Raw genomic sequence first — 16588 nt, 5'->3', positions numbered from 1 at the left:
CTTTACGGGTATTAGAAAGCCTCATCTGTCTCCCTTGGAGAAGCTGGTGGTTTTGAACTGCTGACCTTGCGGTTAGCAGTCCAACACATAACCACTACACCATCAGGCTTACCATAGGGTTTTATTTAAAAATAAATAATTTTATTGGAGGCTCATACAACTCATCACAATCCATACATACATCACTTGTGTAAAGTACACTTGTACATTCGTTGCCCTCATCATTCTCAAAACATTTGCTTTCTGCGTGGGCTCTTGGAATCAGCTCCTCATTTTTCATTTTTCCCCTCCCTCCCTGCACGCCCCTCCTCATGAACCCTTGATAATTTATAAATTATTATTATTTTAACATATCGTACACTGCCTGACCTCTCCCTTCACCAACTTTTCTGTTGTCCATTCTCCAGGGAGGAGGTTATATGTAGATCCTTGTAATCGGTTCCCCCTTTCAACTCCCACCTTCCCTCCACCCTCCCGGTATCACCACTCTCACCACTGGTCCTGAGAGGTTCATCTGTCCTTGGATTCCGTGTTTCCAGTTCCTATCTGCACCACTGTACATCCTCTGGTCTAACCAGGTTTGTAAGGTAGGATTGGATGAAACACACAACTTTCCTCTAGTTCTTAAATGCTTCCTCTCCCCCACTATCATGATCCCAACCCAATCCATAGGGTTTTAATAAACCTGAGACCTAGGTCATGCAAGGTTCGTAATAGACTCAGGACTCCTGGTTCTTATTTTGATGAGGCTAGGACACGTGTGGACAAGTGAAGTATCTCTTAATCTCAATCCTCCTTTTAAGAAAAGAAATGGATTGAGGATTGGAGGAAAGTATTGTTAGAATACTTACATGCATTTGGCTAGGTAATTAGAAAAAAACTGCTGCTTTATGTATTTTGAATTCTTTGGTGAAATTTACTAGGGGCTTCAGAAGTCCATGGGAAAATTCCATTTTCCTTCCAAAATTTTTCCACAAACTTTTATCAATTGGTAAGGATATAAAATTTATTCTGTGCACAGAGTTAATTCTAATACACAGTGACCCTATGTGACAGAGTATTTCAGTGGTTCAAATTCATCCAAAAGATTGTAGTAATCACCACCACAATCAAGTTTTCTCCCCCCCCCACTTTTTGAGGCTCCTTTGTATACCATGAAACATCCCTATAAGTTTCTCCATTCTGCTAATAGTTCAACTTTCCTCTTTAATCTGTTTCAATTTTTGACATTTTAAACACAAGCCCACTTCTCAGATTTGCTTCTGAGTTGCTATCACTGACTTGACCACATATACTTTTACAAAAGAATAACTGCCATTATGTTTTAATTAGGCTAAATTATTATTGGGGCAAGTGGTTTACCCGTTAGACTGCTAACCATGAGATTAACAGTTCAAAACTTGTCTGCCCTGCAGGAGAAAGCTGAAGCTTTCTGGGCCCATAATGAGTTACCATCTCAGAAATCACAGTGGCCATTCTACTCTTTCTTATCCAGTCACTATGAGTTAGATTTGACTGCATGGCAGTGAGGTTTTTTAAAATTTTAGTTTTATTCTTCATCATTGTTATTGTTATATTGTTCACGGTTTAAAGATTTCCTTTGAGTAATAATTTCAGTAGGCCATCTGACCTCAGTGACTCCTGAAAGTTGTTAGATTATAAAGCTGCAGCTCATTTCTCAGTATTTAAAGGGACTACAGTTAGAAGCAGTCATAAAGCGCAGTGTCTTCACGACATTCCTCGTAGTTGTAAAGTTCCACATGGTACAGATGGGAAGGTTAGCCATTGGGCCCTTTCTGTTTCTCAAAGCGAAAAACCCAAACCACGGTCGTCTATCGAGTCAGTTCCAACTCACAGTGATCTGTCCTTTAATGGAGATGTCCTTCCAGGGACAAAGCTGAAGGCCGAGCCTTCACGGCCCCCCTGAGGATTTCTTAGACTGAAGGTGAAGACAGGCCTTATAGACCAGCATTTAGTCAACACCAAAGTTTACTGGGGACAACAACTTGACTGCTACAGCATATTGTTTCCTTCGCTTACTTTTTGTTCCCGTATTTTTTTCTTTCGCTCGTTTTTTGAGAATAACATACATTTTCATGAGTGTACCAAGAATTATTTACATTTACATCCAAACACATAGAGGGTATTTCAAAGCTTTAAACAAGTTTTGGCACATTTCCTACCAGTGAATAGCTCGTAATCTTATGGCATCTTTACTGTTGAGAATAAGCCATTTAAACATGAAACCATTAAACTACAATGAGTCTTTCCAAAATGTCTGTTTTTTTAAACAGTGGTTCTCAACCTGTGGGTCACGACCCCTTCGGTGGTCAAACGACCCTTTCACAGGGGTCGCTTGATTCATAATAGTAGCAAAATTACAGTTATGAAGTAGCAGTGAAAATAATTTTATGGTTGGGGGTCACCACAAGATGAAGAACTGTATGAAAGGGCCGCGGCATTAAGAAGGTTGAGAACCACTGTTTTAAAAGATCATTTTATTGGGGCTCTTACAGCTCTTATAACAATCCATACTTTAATTGTGTCAAGTACATTTGTACCTATGTTGCCATCATCCTTTTCTAAACATTTGCTTCCCATTTGAGCCCTTGATATCAGCTCCTCTTTTCCCCCCTCCCTTGCTCCTTGATAAGTTATAAATTATTATTATTTTCATATCATACATCGACTGCTGTCTCTCTTTTCTGTTGTTTGTTACCCTGGGTATGTGTGGGGGGCTGTTATATGTCGATAATTGCTATCTGTTCCCCCTTCCTCCCCTTCTCACCCACTTTCCCCCTACCCTCCCATTTCTGTTCCCGAGGAGTTTATTGACCTGTATTCTGTGTGTTGTGAACTCTTATCTGTACCAGTTTATATGCTCCAGTCTAGCAAGAACGGAAAGACAGGACTGGGGTCTTGATAGTGGGGGGTGAGGAAGGCTCAAATAACCAGAGTAATATTATTTCATTGGTTGTCTACTGTGCTAGGTCCTGGTTGACTCATCCCTTCCTTTTGACGCTTCTGTGAGGGATGTCCTATTGTCTACTGATGGGTTTGGGGTTTCTGCTCCAACCCCCCTCATCCTCAACAATATAGTTTTTCTGTTTTGGGTCTTCTAATACCTGTTACCTGATCTCCTCGACATCTCAAGATCGTACAGGCTGGAGTGCTTCGTTCATGTGGGCTTGTTGCTTCTCTGCTCGTTTGCCACTTGTTTAACTTCAAGCCTTTAAGACCAGTGTCTGTTATTTTAAATCATCCTTCCTTCCTGACTTTGCCTTTCCTAAATAGATATTTGTTTGTTTCTTATGAGTATTTTGTTTAAGATGCTTTGATTCTATTAACTGTGATAGATGAAGGCTGATTGAGTCAAGAAAGGTAGCTGCCTCAGTTCCAGTTAATACCAGGAGGAGTTGAGGTGCCGAAGCTTATGACCTACACCACACCCTGTTTTTGATAATGGTACAAACAGTTCACCCATAGATTTTACAGAGCCAAGAGTGTATGATTCTGTGAAGGGTAGATGGTGAGACCCTTGATCTAGTTCAGAAGTCGTGTAAATGACTTGATGTGTATCGCACATCGAGACTAGAGATGATCGGTTCTTTGAGAACCTGTGGTATTTTCTAACCAACCTCTTTTGTGATTTAGGCCGCAGAACTTGACAGAAGGAAAAAGAGAACATTGGAGAATGATGGACCTGTTAAAAAGCGAGCAAAGAAAGCGCAAGAAAAAGAAAGAGGAATCGATTTGGTAGTTTCTGGGAACTCTGGTGAGTTCTGGGACAATGATTCTTTTTCCTAGCAGTCTTGGCTGCTATAATTTGTGCATTTTCTAGAGCAGAGGAAGCGACTGGAGTCTTCTCTCTTTTTTTCGGTAGAGAGAAGTTCCCATTGTGTTGAAGCCAAGCTGTCAACAAGTGGTGGTGGTGGTGGTGGTGTGGGTGGGGACAGAGCTGGAGTTCTGCAGTTTAGCTTTTGTTCTCCTAACTCATTTATTCCTTCCAGTTAATTTCCCTCCACCCACCCCAACCACCCCTGCTTATAGGAGTGGAACATTCTTGTTATAAAATCTCAAATAATACAGAAATGTAGAATACAGACAGTGAAAAAGTCACTCAAGACCAGACTCAATACCATCGAGTTGATTCTGACTAATAATTACCCTGTAGAACAGACTCACTGCCTCTCTGGGCTTCCAAGACTATAACTCTTTAGGAGCAGAAGCCTCATCTTTCAGCCACAAGTGGAGTGGCTGGTGGGTTTGAACTTTTGACCTTGTGTTGGCAGCCCAACTTGTAACCTACTGTGTTACCAGGGCTGCTCACCCCACTTTTCAGTGATGCCTACTGCTAATTTTCTGGAGCCCTGGTGTCATAATGGTTATGCGTTGGGCTGCTCTCTGCATGACCAACAGTTCCAAAGGACCAGCTGCTCTGCAGGAGAAAGAAGAGGCGTTCTGCGCCTATAAAGAGTCACTGTATCGGAAACCCACAGGGGCAGTTCTGCAGTGCCCTGTGGAATTGCTATGGGTTGGCATTGACACGATGGCTGTGAGGTCGAGTATAGTCACCTGGAGTTTTCCATTTAGATGTGATATGTAGAAAAACTAGTGACTCGTTACTGTATTTTGAGAAGTAGTTCTTGTTGTAGGTGTCACTGTGTCCTTCCCGACCATAGAGACTCTGTAGTAGACTAGAACGCTGCCCGGTGCTGCGGTGTCCTCACCGTCGCTCCTATTCCTGAGCCCACTGCTGCAGCACTGGATTGATCTGTCTTGTTGAGGGCCTGCCTCTCTCACTGCCCTTCTCCAGCACTTGTGTCTCGTGACAACATGCCCAAGGTAAGTGGGGCAACGTCTTGCCATCCTTGCCTCTAAGGAGCACTCTGGCTGTGCTTTTCCCAAGATACAGATATATTAGTTTGCTGCTCTCTTTTCCCACTATATAGATAGTTTGAAAAGTTTTCCGTGCCAGGATCTGTACATCTCCCCTCTCCTGCTTGGCGTGGAACCGCCCATTCTATATGCCAAAAGGTAGTGGATGACAGCAGCATGCTTGAGCTGCTGGACTTCTAAACGTGGTGTTGTGCGCAAATATGTTTGGGTGTGGTTTGGTTGAATGGATTTTCCTTATGGTTTTTGGCCTCAGAGAATTTGTGGTAAAGGAAGACAGGACATTTTTCTCTTCTTCATTATCTCCTGGAAGTTAGGTAAAGAGAATGTGACAAACGAGGGAAAAGTAGTCTCAGTGGATTACAAACCCAAATCAAAGTCACTGCCAGTATGAGTCAGTAAATTCTGACTCGGGACGACCCTGGGTCTGTGGAGAACTGCCCCTGTGGGTCTCTGAGACTAACCTTTACAGGGGAAGAAAGCCGCATCCTGTCGTGAGGAGTGCCATGATTTGGTTAGCCGCCCAGCGTGCACCTCACTGCACCGCCAGGGCTCCCCTCAGTGGTTCAGTGAGAAGCCTGCCCTCTTCAGAAGGCCGAACTGCGGACTTCATGTCAGCATGAGAGCCTTTTCCATAGGGTTGTGGGAAAAGAGAAATCCGATAGTAACCTTTGCTCTGTTTCTTTCTGAAGCATATACAGGAAAAGGTGTGATTTATAGACAGCATTTAGCGATGCATATTTTCCAGAGCTTCCTTTGTTTCTGCTCCATTTTTCAGTAAATTCTGTAAGCAGTTACTGAGCACTCACTATTTGCCATCCGCCCCCCCTCGTGTTTTCCAAAGTGGCAATAGTGCCCCCTGGGGAGCAAGTTTGTAATTGCGAGAGGAATTTTTTCCTGTAAAGGGACGTGATCTGCCAAGTAAGTTTGGGAGCCTGTGGATGAGGGCTTCCTGCTGCTCACGAGCTCTGCTCAGCAGGCCTAGTGGGCGCCTTTGCCCGTGGAAGCGAGGGTGATCTCAGACTCACTCACTTGTCTTCCAGCTAACTACAGCAACGTTTTCGTTCACGTTCTCCTCCGAGAGTGGTGGTGTTGCCAAGCCGAAGTACAAGCTAGAAGCAAGCTGATTGGTCACTTTGAAAACATTCAGTATGTTTTTGTTCCAACTGTGTGCAGAGACGTTGAATGAGAGAAGTCATGAATTCACTCTGATGAGTTATGATTGTGGAGTGGCTAAAAAGTTATGTGTGTAATAGCAGTTCTCCATTTTACCATTTATACACATACTCAATGAAATGTTTCCTTGTTTGCTCTAATCCTATTTTATTGAAATAGTTTTCACGTCTATTGACTCCAGTAAAAATTCAGACTTAAAAACAAAATAAACTCACTTCCATAAAGTCAATTCTGACTCACGTGACCCTGTAGCAACTGCAGCAGTTGGTGGTTTTGAACTGCTGACTTGTGACGAGCAATTCAATGGGTAATCCAGTATACTACCAGGATCCTGGAGACAGATGATAGGTGAGGAGAACTATGGGTGAGACCAGTAACTTAATGAAAGCCACACAGGAGAGCTGATACTGAAAGTTCTGGAAATATGACTCGTGCTGTTAGGTGCTGTGGAGTCAGCACTGACTCAGAGGGACCCTCTGTACAACAGACTGCCCAGTGACCTTTGCCATCTCCTTAAAATGGCATTCAGGAAGGAGTGCCAGCAGTACCCACCTGCCAAAAGCTGAGTGATTGCTCTACTTTAGAAAGTGTTCTTTAAAAAAACAACAACACAGCTCTATTGAAATCGAGTGACAACTCACACGCCGTGCCACGCACCCATTTAAAATGTACAAGCCAGTGTATTTCAGCACACGCTCCGAGTCGTGCAGCCATCCTCACAATGGGAGAACAGACAGTCATCACCTCAGAAGCAACCCCAGACCCGGTAGCAGTCACTGCCCACTTCTTCCTCACACCAGCCCCGCAGCCACTCAGCCTCCTACTGGCTTCAGGGATTTGCTCTTTCTGGGAATTTCACCTAAGTGGGATCCTACCATAGTGTGACCATTTGTGTCTGGCCTGTTAGCCTCATGTTTTCCGAGATCATTCGTGTGCTAACTGCGAGGTCAGCTCTTTGAACCCACCAGCTGCTCCGTGGGAGAAAGATGAGGCTGTCTGGTCCTATAAAGATTTTAAGGCTCAGAACCTCAAATGGCAGTTCTGTCCTGTTCTTCAGGTTCATGGTGAGTCAGAATCCACTCAATGGCAGCGGGTTTGGTTTTTAAGGGTAAGCACTAGACTACGAACCACAAGGCTTGTGGTTCAAACTCACCAACCACTCTGAGAGACAAAGATGAAGTTGTTGATAAGGTTCTTTGCTGCATAAAACCTCATAAAAGCCTGTCCAGGGTTGCTGTGTGTGGAAATGGATTTGATGGCAATGGGCTTCGTTTTGTTTGGTTTTAATATTTCATTGTTTGGTTTTAATATTTCATTGTACATGTCCACCTCAGTGCTTGACCCTTCAATTTCCTGTGGTAAGTTTCCTTTATTTATACCTGCGATTCTCAAGGAAGGCCAGGAGCCCTGGTGGCATGTATCGTGTTACATAGTAGGCTCTTAGCCACAAGATCAGCAGTTCAAAACCAGCAGCCACTCTTCCAGAGGAAGATGAGGTTTCGACTCCCATAAAGAGTTACAGTCTCAGAAACCCACAGGGGCAGTTCTACCTTGTCTTACAGGGTCACTATGAGCTGGAATCGACTCTGTGGCAGTGAATCTAGTTTTAGTTGGCTTTTCCCAGGAAGGATGGCCTTATCCTCAGAAAGAAACTTCTGTCCATCTGAAAAGTAATTCAAGTATATATTTTGAAAGCCAGAGAAATAATCATAATACATAAACAAACAAACAAAAATACATAAGCATAAAGTCCACTTAAGAAGAGAGTCCAAGGCCTGTATGTACGGTAAATTAAGTCACAGAAAAGGGAGAAGTCTCCAGTCTTCTACTGAAGTAGATGAGGGATATTGACCTTTGGACATAGTGTGGGAATCAAATAGAATTCAACTGGCCCTCTTTATTTCAGGGTACCTCATATCCCATCCCTCTTATTCACTCAGGAGCTGCTGGTGCCCTAATTCCTGAGCCCCCTTAGGGTTTTATGTTATAAACCGGGATGGGTTCTTTCCTTCCCTGTTTTTACTTGAGGACTCATCTGAAGGTTGGAGCCCACCCAACAGCATCTGGTTAAAGATTGTGGTTGATAGGTACCACAGAGTTGATTTTAGCTCACCGTGGGTGACAGTAGAACTGTCTCAGAGCGTTCTTCTTTGTGGCTGTGAATCTTTTAAGTTGCCAGGTCTTCCTCCTGGGAGCTGCCTGATGGGTTGGACCCGCTGCCTGTTCCTTGGGCAGCTGAGTCCTTGCCCATATGTACCACCAGGGCCAGAGCAGGGGTCTCTTAAACTTTTTCCACTCTCAATCCAGCCTCACCCGAAATATGTGCAACACTGGCAAACACAGCCAGAAAGGCTTCAGATTCATTATGCATTTTGATGTTTGATTAATTTTCAGTCATTTTTTTTGCAACCCCACATGAGTTGCAATTTTTTTGTGACCCCACATGAGTTCATGACCCACAGTTTAAGACACTTCCAAAAAACAGACTCGCTGCCATTGAGTCGATGCTGACTCTTAGCGACCCTGCAGAACCAGGGAGAACTGGCCCTGTGAGTTTCCAAGACTAATTCTTAATGGCAGTAGAAAGCCCCTTCTTTCTTCCAAGGAGTGGCTGCTGGTTTCAAACTGCTGCCTTGTAGTTAGCAGCCCAACACATAACCACTGCATCCCCAGGGCTCCTTTCAGGTGCTTAGGGCTAGAGAAATGTATGAAGCAGAGCTACTCTAATTCATGGGGTTGCACTGAATTGGAATGGATTCAATGCAGTGGGGTTTTTTTTTTAGCTTTCTGATTTAGTTTCCAGATCTGTAAAACTTTGATCATCCTTTTAGCTTCAAATAGCACATTTGCTGTTAACTCTGGTCCTTTTCCCCTCTGTCCTTATAGATGTATGCCAACCCCATTCCCCTCCCCTTCCATGCGGTTTGGATGTTACTGTACTTTTCATGGGGTTTCAGGAGTGAGTGTATTTTTACACGTAGATGTATTTTTCACTCTAGCCTTTCTCTTGAACCCAGTGATTCTTTATCTTCAATATGGCATAGTTCAGTTTGTTGCTTTTGTGTGAATTTCTCCTTTAATTTATTTTGTTTAGTCTGTTTATGAATTGACATATTGAGACCCATACATTGTTGTTTTATTTTTTTCTGACTTGCTAAGAATCAAAAAAATGTCTGAGGACCAGAAATGTTTCACAAGCTCTGGAGAAACTGAAAGCATTCTGCTGCGATTCTGCTCTCCCTGCAAATCGAGCCCCAACCGAGCCTGGTCCAGAGAGATTTGCGGTCTTACCCAGATGTACTGATTTCGATGACATCCATCTTCTGCAAGCTGAGACTGCAGCTTCTTCTGAAGATGCCCAAACAAAAAGTCAATGCAAGGTAGGCTCAGTTACAAGTGCTCCTCTCAACTGAGAGAGGGAGCCTTTTCTTTTTATCGTTTTCTCTTTTTGATACCTGGAGGTCCTGATTCACTCTGCACTGGGGAGGGGTGGTGTGATAGTTAGGTTTATTGTTCCAACCTGGCCAATAGGAACATGTGGGATTAATCAGGTCTCAGTTTGATTGGAGGGCAAAGAGATAAATGGCTCTGTAAGGCCTGCCCCCCTCTCTCTTGCTCTCTGGTGATTGGGTCAGTATTTTGCTGCTTTAGTTAATTCTCTGCCTCAAGCTGTGAGCTACACTACCTCTGGACCAAGTCAACCCATAGATTATGTTGCTAGAGCTTCAGGCTCCTTTGAGACCTGGTTTGCCACGCTGCTGGTGTGTAAATCATTTGAGCTTGAGGCTGGCGGATCCTGTTGCCTTGCATTGCTTGAGTTCGATATCTGGGCCTGCTTTGCTAAGCTCCTGAACGACTGACTGTTGCTGGCCCACCCTGCTGTTTTCCGCCCCTGTGGGAAGACTCAGACTGCCTTACCTGAGGGAGAACTCCGCTGTCTGCTTCCTTGACCTTGAACCTGGCAGCCCACATGAGTTGAAGGACTTCCAGTATATTAACTGTTCCACAGAAGTGAGTTGAACTGAAACCTCTGTACTGCAGACTAATTAGCTGTTCTTTTCCTTCTTGCTGTATAAGCCTATCCATATATATATTCCTAAGTGTCCTGGTTTGTTTCTCTAGAGAACCCTGCTGAATACTGGTGGGTAGCAATTTCTTCAAATAGAACAAAGCAAAAATCTCCCTTATACTTCTGACTTACAACTTGATTTTGGGAAAAGGAGGGTTCTTTCTTGGTAATTAATGAAACAAAAGAGTCCTTTTTTCTTTTAAAATTTTTAACACTTTATTGGGGGCTCATAGAACTCATCACAATTCATCCATCCATCCATCCATTGTGTCCAGCACATTTGTACATTTTTTTGCCATCATCATTTTCAAAACATTTTCTTTCTACTTGAGCCCTGCTATCTCTACTCTCATTGTTGGCCCTGAGGGGTTTACTTATCTTCGATCCCTGTGTTGCGGGCTCTTATCTGTAGCAGTGTGCATGCTCTGGTCTAATCCGATTTGTAAGGTCGAATTGAGGTCATGATAATGGGTGAAGGAAGCTCCAGTAGGACCGATTGGGAGGGTGGTGCCGGGCCAAGCAGTGTTTTCTTCCTTTGTGCACAGGTCGCTGTGGGTCGGAACCCACTCGATGGCCCCTAACAGCACAACAACCACTACTCCCCTGGCCAGTCCAGGGATGGGCAGCCTAGTTTTTCCTAATAAAATATGCAACGTTTGTAAGACGAAGTCTTGCCATCTTCTCTTTTAAGGAGCATTCTGGCTGTACTTCTCATGAAAGTCATGAATGCTTACTACAGAATTCATCAAAATTAAATGCAAATGTGTTCTCAGATGCTGATATACATTGGCCTGTTTTTCTCTGCCACACGTCTCCATAATTTATCTTTTTGCTGATCCTTTGAGTTTCCCAGGCCATACTTTTCTGGTATATTGTGTGACTTAAATAGCACAGGCCTCGTGATTTCTTCTGACTACACAGGGAGAAGGGAAATCCAACTTCTCACCTACTCAAGGCCTATTGCCAAGAAGCATAGGCAGGCATGCTTCCACCCTCTATCCCTTTCTACCCTTTTCTGACACTGTCTCTCCCTCCTGACACAATAAGTGGGTTCAATAAGTCATTACAGTGGTCATATAGAACTCACGATTATGGAGGTTTATTGGGGAAATTTTACAGGTTGCCACAAGCCAGGATTAGGAGCATTAAAGATTCAGTGATTGGTCCACAGCCACACCTGTCTTAAGCCACCAGCTAAGTCTTTCTCTCTGGTCCTCAGCTTCTCAGCCCTTGGTCTCTGTATCTGTGGGCTAGGGAGACTGTTTACTGTTCCATCTTACCTCCTCACAGGCTCTGGTCTTGGCCTGTCTCCTTTGCTCTGTCCCATGGTCTCTGTGCTGCCGCCTATGGTGCCTGTGGTCTCAGCCTCGGCCCCCTTAGGCAGATAGGGATCTTGAAGTGCTCCACTATGGCTCTTCCTCCTTGATGGTCCCAGGGATTCTCTCTGTTCCTGTTGCTGATGTGGCTCACTCTTACATACCCAGGGGAACGATAACTAAAGCTGACCAATCCCCTCTGTCGGGGCTTCACACACACTATTTGCATGCTCCTACCCAGTCATCTGGTGGGAATTATAAAGGCATGGGTAGAAGAGCCACATTAAGAAATTTCACTTCACATTGAGTCTCTTTAAACAGTTAGTCACTTAACTGTTTGTCTTAGGTATGCTGACTTTTAAAAGCATTTGGCAACTGCAATGTGTGTGTTCCTGGGTTTTCCCTTGGTCTTGGGCCTTCCTCCCTGGGCTGTGAAGACCATTCTATTTCTCTCTTCTCTTCCTCTGCTGGTCACTAGTGTTTTAAGCCTTCTTTTTAGTTCCAGAAGGAGTTGGGTCCATTTTTAGGTGTTGACAAGGACATATAACAATGGAGTATATGTTGGCTTTATCCTAAACCTTTGTCTTATTTTACCTTGGGTAAAATGCAGATACGATCTATGTGCTGAGCAAGTCACCCAAGAAACTTGACTATCTAAAGTAGACCGTGACATGAGGATTGGAAGACTTATTAATAACCTGAGCTATGCAGATGGCACAACATTGCTTGCTGAAAGGGTTCTCATCGTTACATGCTTCAAAGCTTTGATTGAATGATCTTTGATTTAAAGTATGAACTACAACTCAATGTAAAGAAAATGGCAATCCTCACAGCTGGACCACGAGAGAACAACATGATAAACGGAGACAAGATAGAAGTTTCCAAGAATTTCCTTGTACCCAGATCTACAATCCATGCCCTGCACTAGATAAATCTGCTGCAGATGGCTTCTTTAATGTCACGTGCTGAGAGAACGAAGATGGAAGGTGTGCCTGAGCCAGGCCGTGCTCTTTTTCAGTTGTCTCCCGTGCCCATGGCAGCTGGATGCTGAGAAAGGAAGACTGGAGGAGAATCGGGTGCATTTGAATGAGGTGCCGGTGAAGAGTACTGAAAGTGCCTTCTGCTGCAAGACAAACAAACCAATCCGCCTTGCAAAGCCCAGCCAGAATGTTCCTTAGCTGTGAGAGTAGGGAGACATGTCTCACATGCTTTGGGCACGTTGTTGGACGAGCTCCGTCCCCAGTAAAGGACCTCCTACTAGGTAAAGGAGAGGGTCCGTGCACAAGATGAGAAAGACCCTCAAGGAGGTGGATTGACAGAGTGGCTACCAAGGGGCGCAAACATAGCAACACTTGTGAGGAGGGTACGGAGTGCACCGGCACCTAAGAACAACAGTGCCTAACTCGCCATCGTTCAGCATTCTCTTTCTTTTTGGGATGCTCTTCTTTGAGTCATGTTTCATGCTTCACACAGTCCACAGTCCAATTGCTAATAGATGCGTGCAGCTGTTTTGTTACTTTTGAGGAGTCGGGACACAGCGAATGAAGGTCCCCAAAGCTTTACTCCATCCGGGTGCTGAGGCCCCGCTGCTTTGAGGAGGCAGCGCTTCCTCAGTTGTGTTTTTAGAGCCTTCCGACCCGAAGGACTTCCTCTCTGCCACTATGTCAGACGAAGTTCTGCTGCCATCCATAGCTCCTCACTGGCCAAGTCCCTTCAGAAATATACCTCTAGATTCATGCACAGAGTCTCTGTTAGTCAGAAAGCCCTGCTGAAACCTGCCCCGTGGTCTCCCTGTTGGTATTTGAACTACCCGTGGTGTAGCTTCCAGCATCAGAGCAGCGCGCCAGCCACCGTGGTACAACCAACTGACAGACAAGTGGGAGTGGAAACCTTTTACTTTGAAACCTACACAACACTTGCCTGCTAGCAGGGGCCCTGTAGATTTTTCACCTACATTCATCCAATATTAGCGTTGTGCATTGGCATTTTCTCTCTGGGAGCTATTATTGTTTATTATGGTGGATTTAAAAAAATCATTTTAATCATTTTATTGGGGGCTCATATAGCTCTTATCACAATCCATCCATCCATCCATCCATTGTGTCAAGCACATTTGTACATTTGTGCCATCATCATTTTCAAAACATTTTCTTCCTACTTGAGCCCTTGGTATCAGCTCCTCATTTTCCCCCTCCCTCCCCAACCCTTCCTTCCTCACGAACCCTTAATAATTTATAAATTATTATTTTTTCATGTCTTACACTGACCGATGTCTCCCTTTATCTACTTTTCTGTTGTCCATCCCCCTGGAAGGGGGTTATATGTAGATCATTGTGATTGGCTCCCCCTTTCTCCCCCCACTTTCCCCTTCCCCTTCTGTATGGCTTCTCTCAATATTGGTCTTGAGTGGTTCATCTGTCCTGGATTCCCTGTGTTTCCAGCTCTTATCTGTACCTGTGTACATGCTCTGGTCTAGCTAGATTTGTAAGGTAGAATTGAGGTCATGATAGTGGGGGTGGGGGGTGGGGAGGAAGCATTAAAGAACTAGAGGAAAGTTGTATGTTTCATTGGTGTTCTATGGCACTCTGACTGGCTTGTCTCCTCCCCGTGACCCTTCCATAAACGGATGTCCAGTTGCCTACAGATGGGCTTTCGGTCTCTACTCCACACTCCCCCTCATTCACAATGATAGGATTTTTTGTTCTGGGTTTTTGATACCTGATCCTATCAATACCTTGCTGGTGTGCTTCATCCATTTGGGCTTTGTTGCTTCTCCGTTAGATGGCCGCTTGTTTATCTTTGAGCCTTTAAGACCCTAGATGCTGTATCTTTTGATAGCTGGGCACCATCAGCTTTCTTCATCACATTTGCTTATGCACCCACTTTGTCTTCAGTGATCATGTCTGGAAGGTGAGCATCACAGAGTGCCAGATTGTTAGAACAAAGTGTTCTTGTGTAGAGGGAGTAATGGTGGGTGTTTTTAAACTATCAAACTCTTGTTACCAGGGCAGAACACTAACTTCTGATCCTAAGGCGTCGAGCAGACGGACCAAAAGTGTCTACACTCCATTAGAGTTGCAGTACATGGCAATGAAGGAGCAGCATAAAGATGCCATTTTGTGCGTGGAATGTGGGTACAAGTATAGATTCTTCGGTGACGATGCCGAGGTGAGTTGCTTCCTCCCCACCCCCCTACGCTGCTTTGTGCTTTTCTGACCAGCCTTTGGCATTTCACAGTACTTTTGCTTCACTTTTTGACTACAGGAAAAGCTAATTTGATTAGTTAGAAGCCCTGGTGACATCATGTGTTACATGTTGGACTGATAATCGCAAGGTCAACAGTTCAAAAGCACCAGTTCTGTAAGAGAAAGATAGGGCTTTCTACTCCTGCACATAGTTACAGTCTTGGAAACCCACAGGGGCAGTTCTGTCCTGCCCGATGGGGTCGCTGCGAGTAGGCATTGACTCGATGGCAGTGAGTTTGTTTGTAATTTGCTTTGTTTCTCTTTGCAAATGTTGTCATTTAAAATGCAAGTTAAAAATAAATGCAGCCACACTAACCTTGGGGGGTGGGGTGAGGGTGGATCAGGATGTCAGTGTTCATGCTCCCGGGCGGTAGACATTCTTTCATCCATCACATGTTCCCTGGAGGCACACGCATTGGTAATTCATCATGAAGACGCAGGGAGAAGCGTTTGCAGTGTGCTGAATGCCGAGACTCCATTTATGGGTTTTTATAGCCAGGGACCTCGGTAAGTCTCAGCGGCACGTGAACCCCGTCAGTCACAAGTAGGATATCTTTATGTTAGTCTTCTTGCTATCTTGTTAGTCCAAATAGATTTGTGCTTAGTTTTGAGGTATCTCTCATTCACTGCCATCGGTTGATTTTGCCTTAGAGTGACCCGGGAGGACAATGTAGAACTGTCCCCCTTGTTTCTGAGACTGTAACTCTACAAAGGGAGAAAGCTTCTTCTACAGAGTTGCTGGTGGTTTTGAATTGCTACCTTGCAGTTAGCAACCTGTGGTAGACCGGGTTGACTAGAGAAACAAATTGAGTGACACTCATGTATATGTGTAAGAGAGGGCTTTATTTTAAGAAGTAATTATATATGAAGCACACATCCCATCCCAGTCCATATGTCTGTTACTAGTCAATAAGTCCCTCTTCACACTCACGCAGCCACATGCAATGATGCAGAATACCGGAACATCACCCGCCGATTGGTGCAGTCTTGTGGATACAATGGTGTTGGAAGCATCACAGAGCTCTTCCAGGTCTCAGTGTGGCTCCAGCAGCGCTGGAGTGACTCAATAGCAGGAAGGTGATGACAGAGAGAGAAGTTCCCAGAACTCTTCTTATGAGGAGCTCATGCCCACAAGGAGGCACCATCAAGCTGTGTGACCTGATTGACAGGCCAGACTCCACCCCTACACTTTCTTTATCAAGTTGACATGAAATGATGTAACTACCACAAAGCCCATTGTGCATTGAGGTATGTGGTGCAGGCTGAAGCTGATTCAGGAGAAGGGCAGTGAGTTAGAACATTTAATGTGCATGCTGTGGTCCTGGGTGATGCCGGTGATTCCGTGGGTCTCAGGCCTGTCTGGGGGTGCACAGCGTCCGAGAGGGTGGGAGGTGGCAGCTTTGGAGCATCTCTGACCAGATGTCAAGGGAAGACTTGGCCAGCTGCCTTCACCCCAGTTAGCTTAAACCACGTTGTGGTTGGAGAATGGGGTTCTCTAGGTCAGATGCATCTTGAGGCTTTCTACTTTATGAAATCAGATTCCAAAAAGAAGAGTCAATGTATTTCCCTCGGTGAGGCACCCATTATGAAAGGGATGAAAGAATGTGCTGTCCTCTCTTAGCCATTTTAATCTGAAAGGTAAATTCAACTCAAGCATGGTAAAGGCTGATGCTTTCCTGGGCTGTCCTGATGGATGAATACACTTTAATGATGGGGTGGGGCAGGGGAGTGTTGGGATGAGGGATCCTTGGTCCCAGTGGGCACTGTTTAGTTGGATTGTAACTCATGACAACCCCACACCTGCAGAGTAGAACCTCTCCATCGACCCCACGTGTGCAAGATAGAACCACTCCATAGACCCCACACCTGCAGAGTAGAACCTCTCC

General features: G+C 44.7%; 1 protein-coding gene across 1 annotated transcript in view; it reads left to right on the top strand.

Annotated features, from left to right (window-relative positions):
- Positions 1–16588, top strand: part of MSH3 (mutS homolog 3) — a 198399-nt gene that overhangs the window by 641 nt on the left and 181170 nt on the right. The window contains 3 exon segments of the mRNA XM_045285208.1: positions 3655–3775; positions 9232–9452; positions 14464–14625. Coding sequence (XP_045141143.1) covers positions 3655–3775; positions 9232–9452; positions 14464–14625 — 504 coding nt within the window.

Source organism: Echinops telfairi, unplaced genomic scaffold (genome assembly GCF_000313985.2).
Source record: "Echinops telfairi isolate 266 unplaced genomic scaffold, ASM31398v2 ScPeMD7_7469;HRSCAF=8507_1, whole genome shotgun sequence".
NCBI lineage: Eukaryota > Metazoa > Chordata > Mammalia > Afrosoricida > Tenrecidae > Echinops > Echinops telfairi.
Note: the sequence above shows the minus strand (reverse complement) of the source record. Positions and strands in the feature narration are given on the sequence as shown.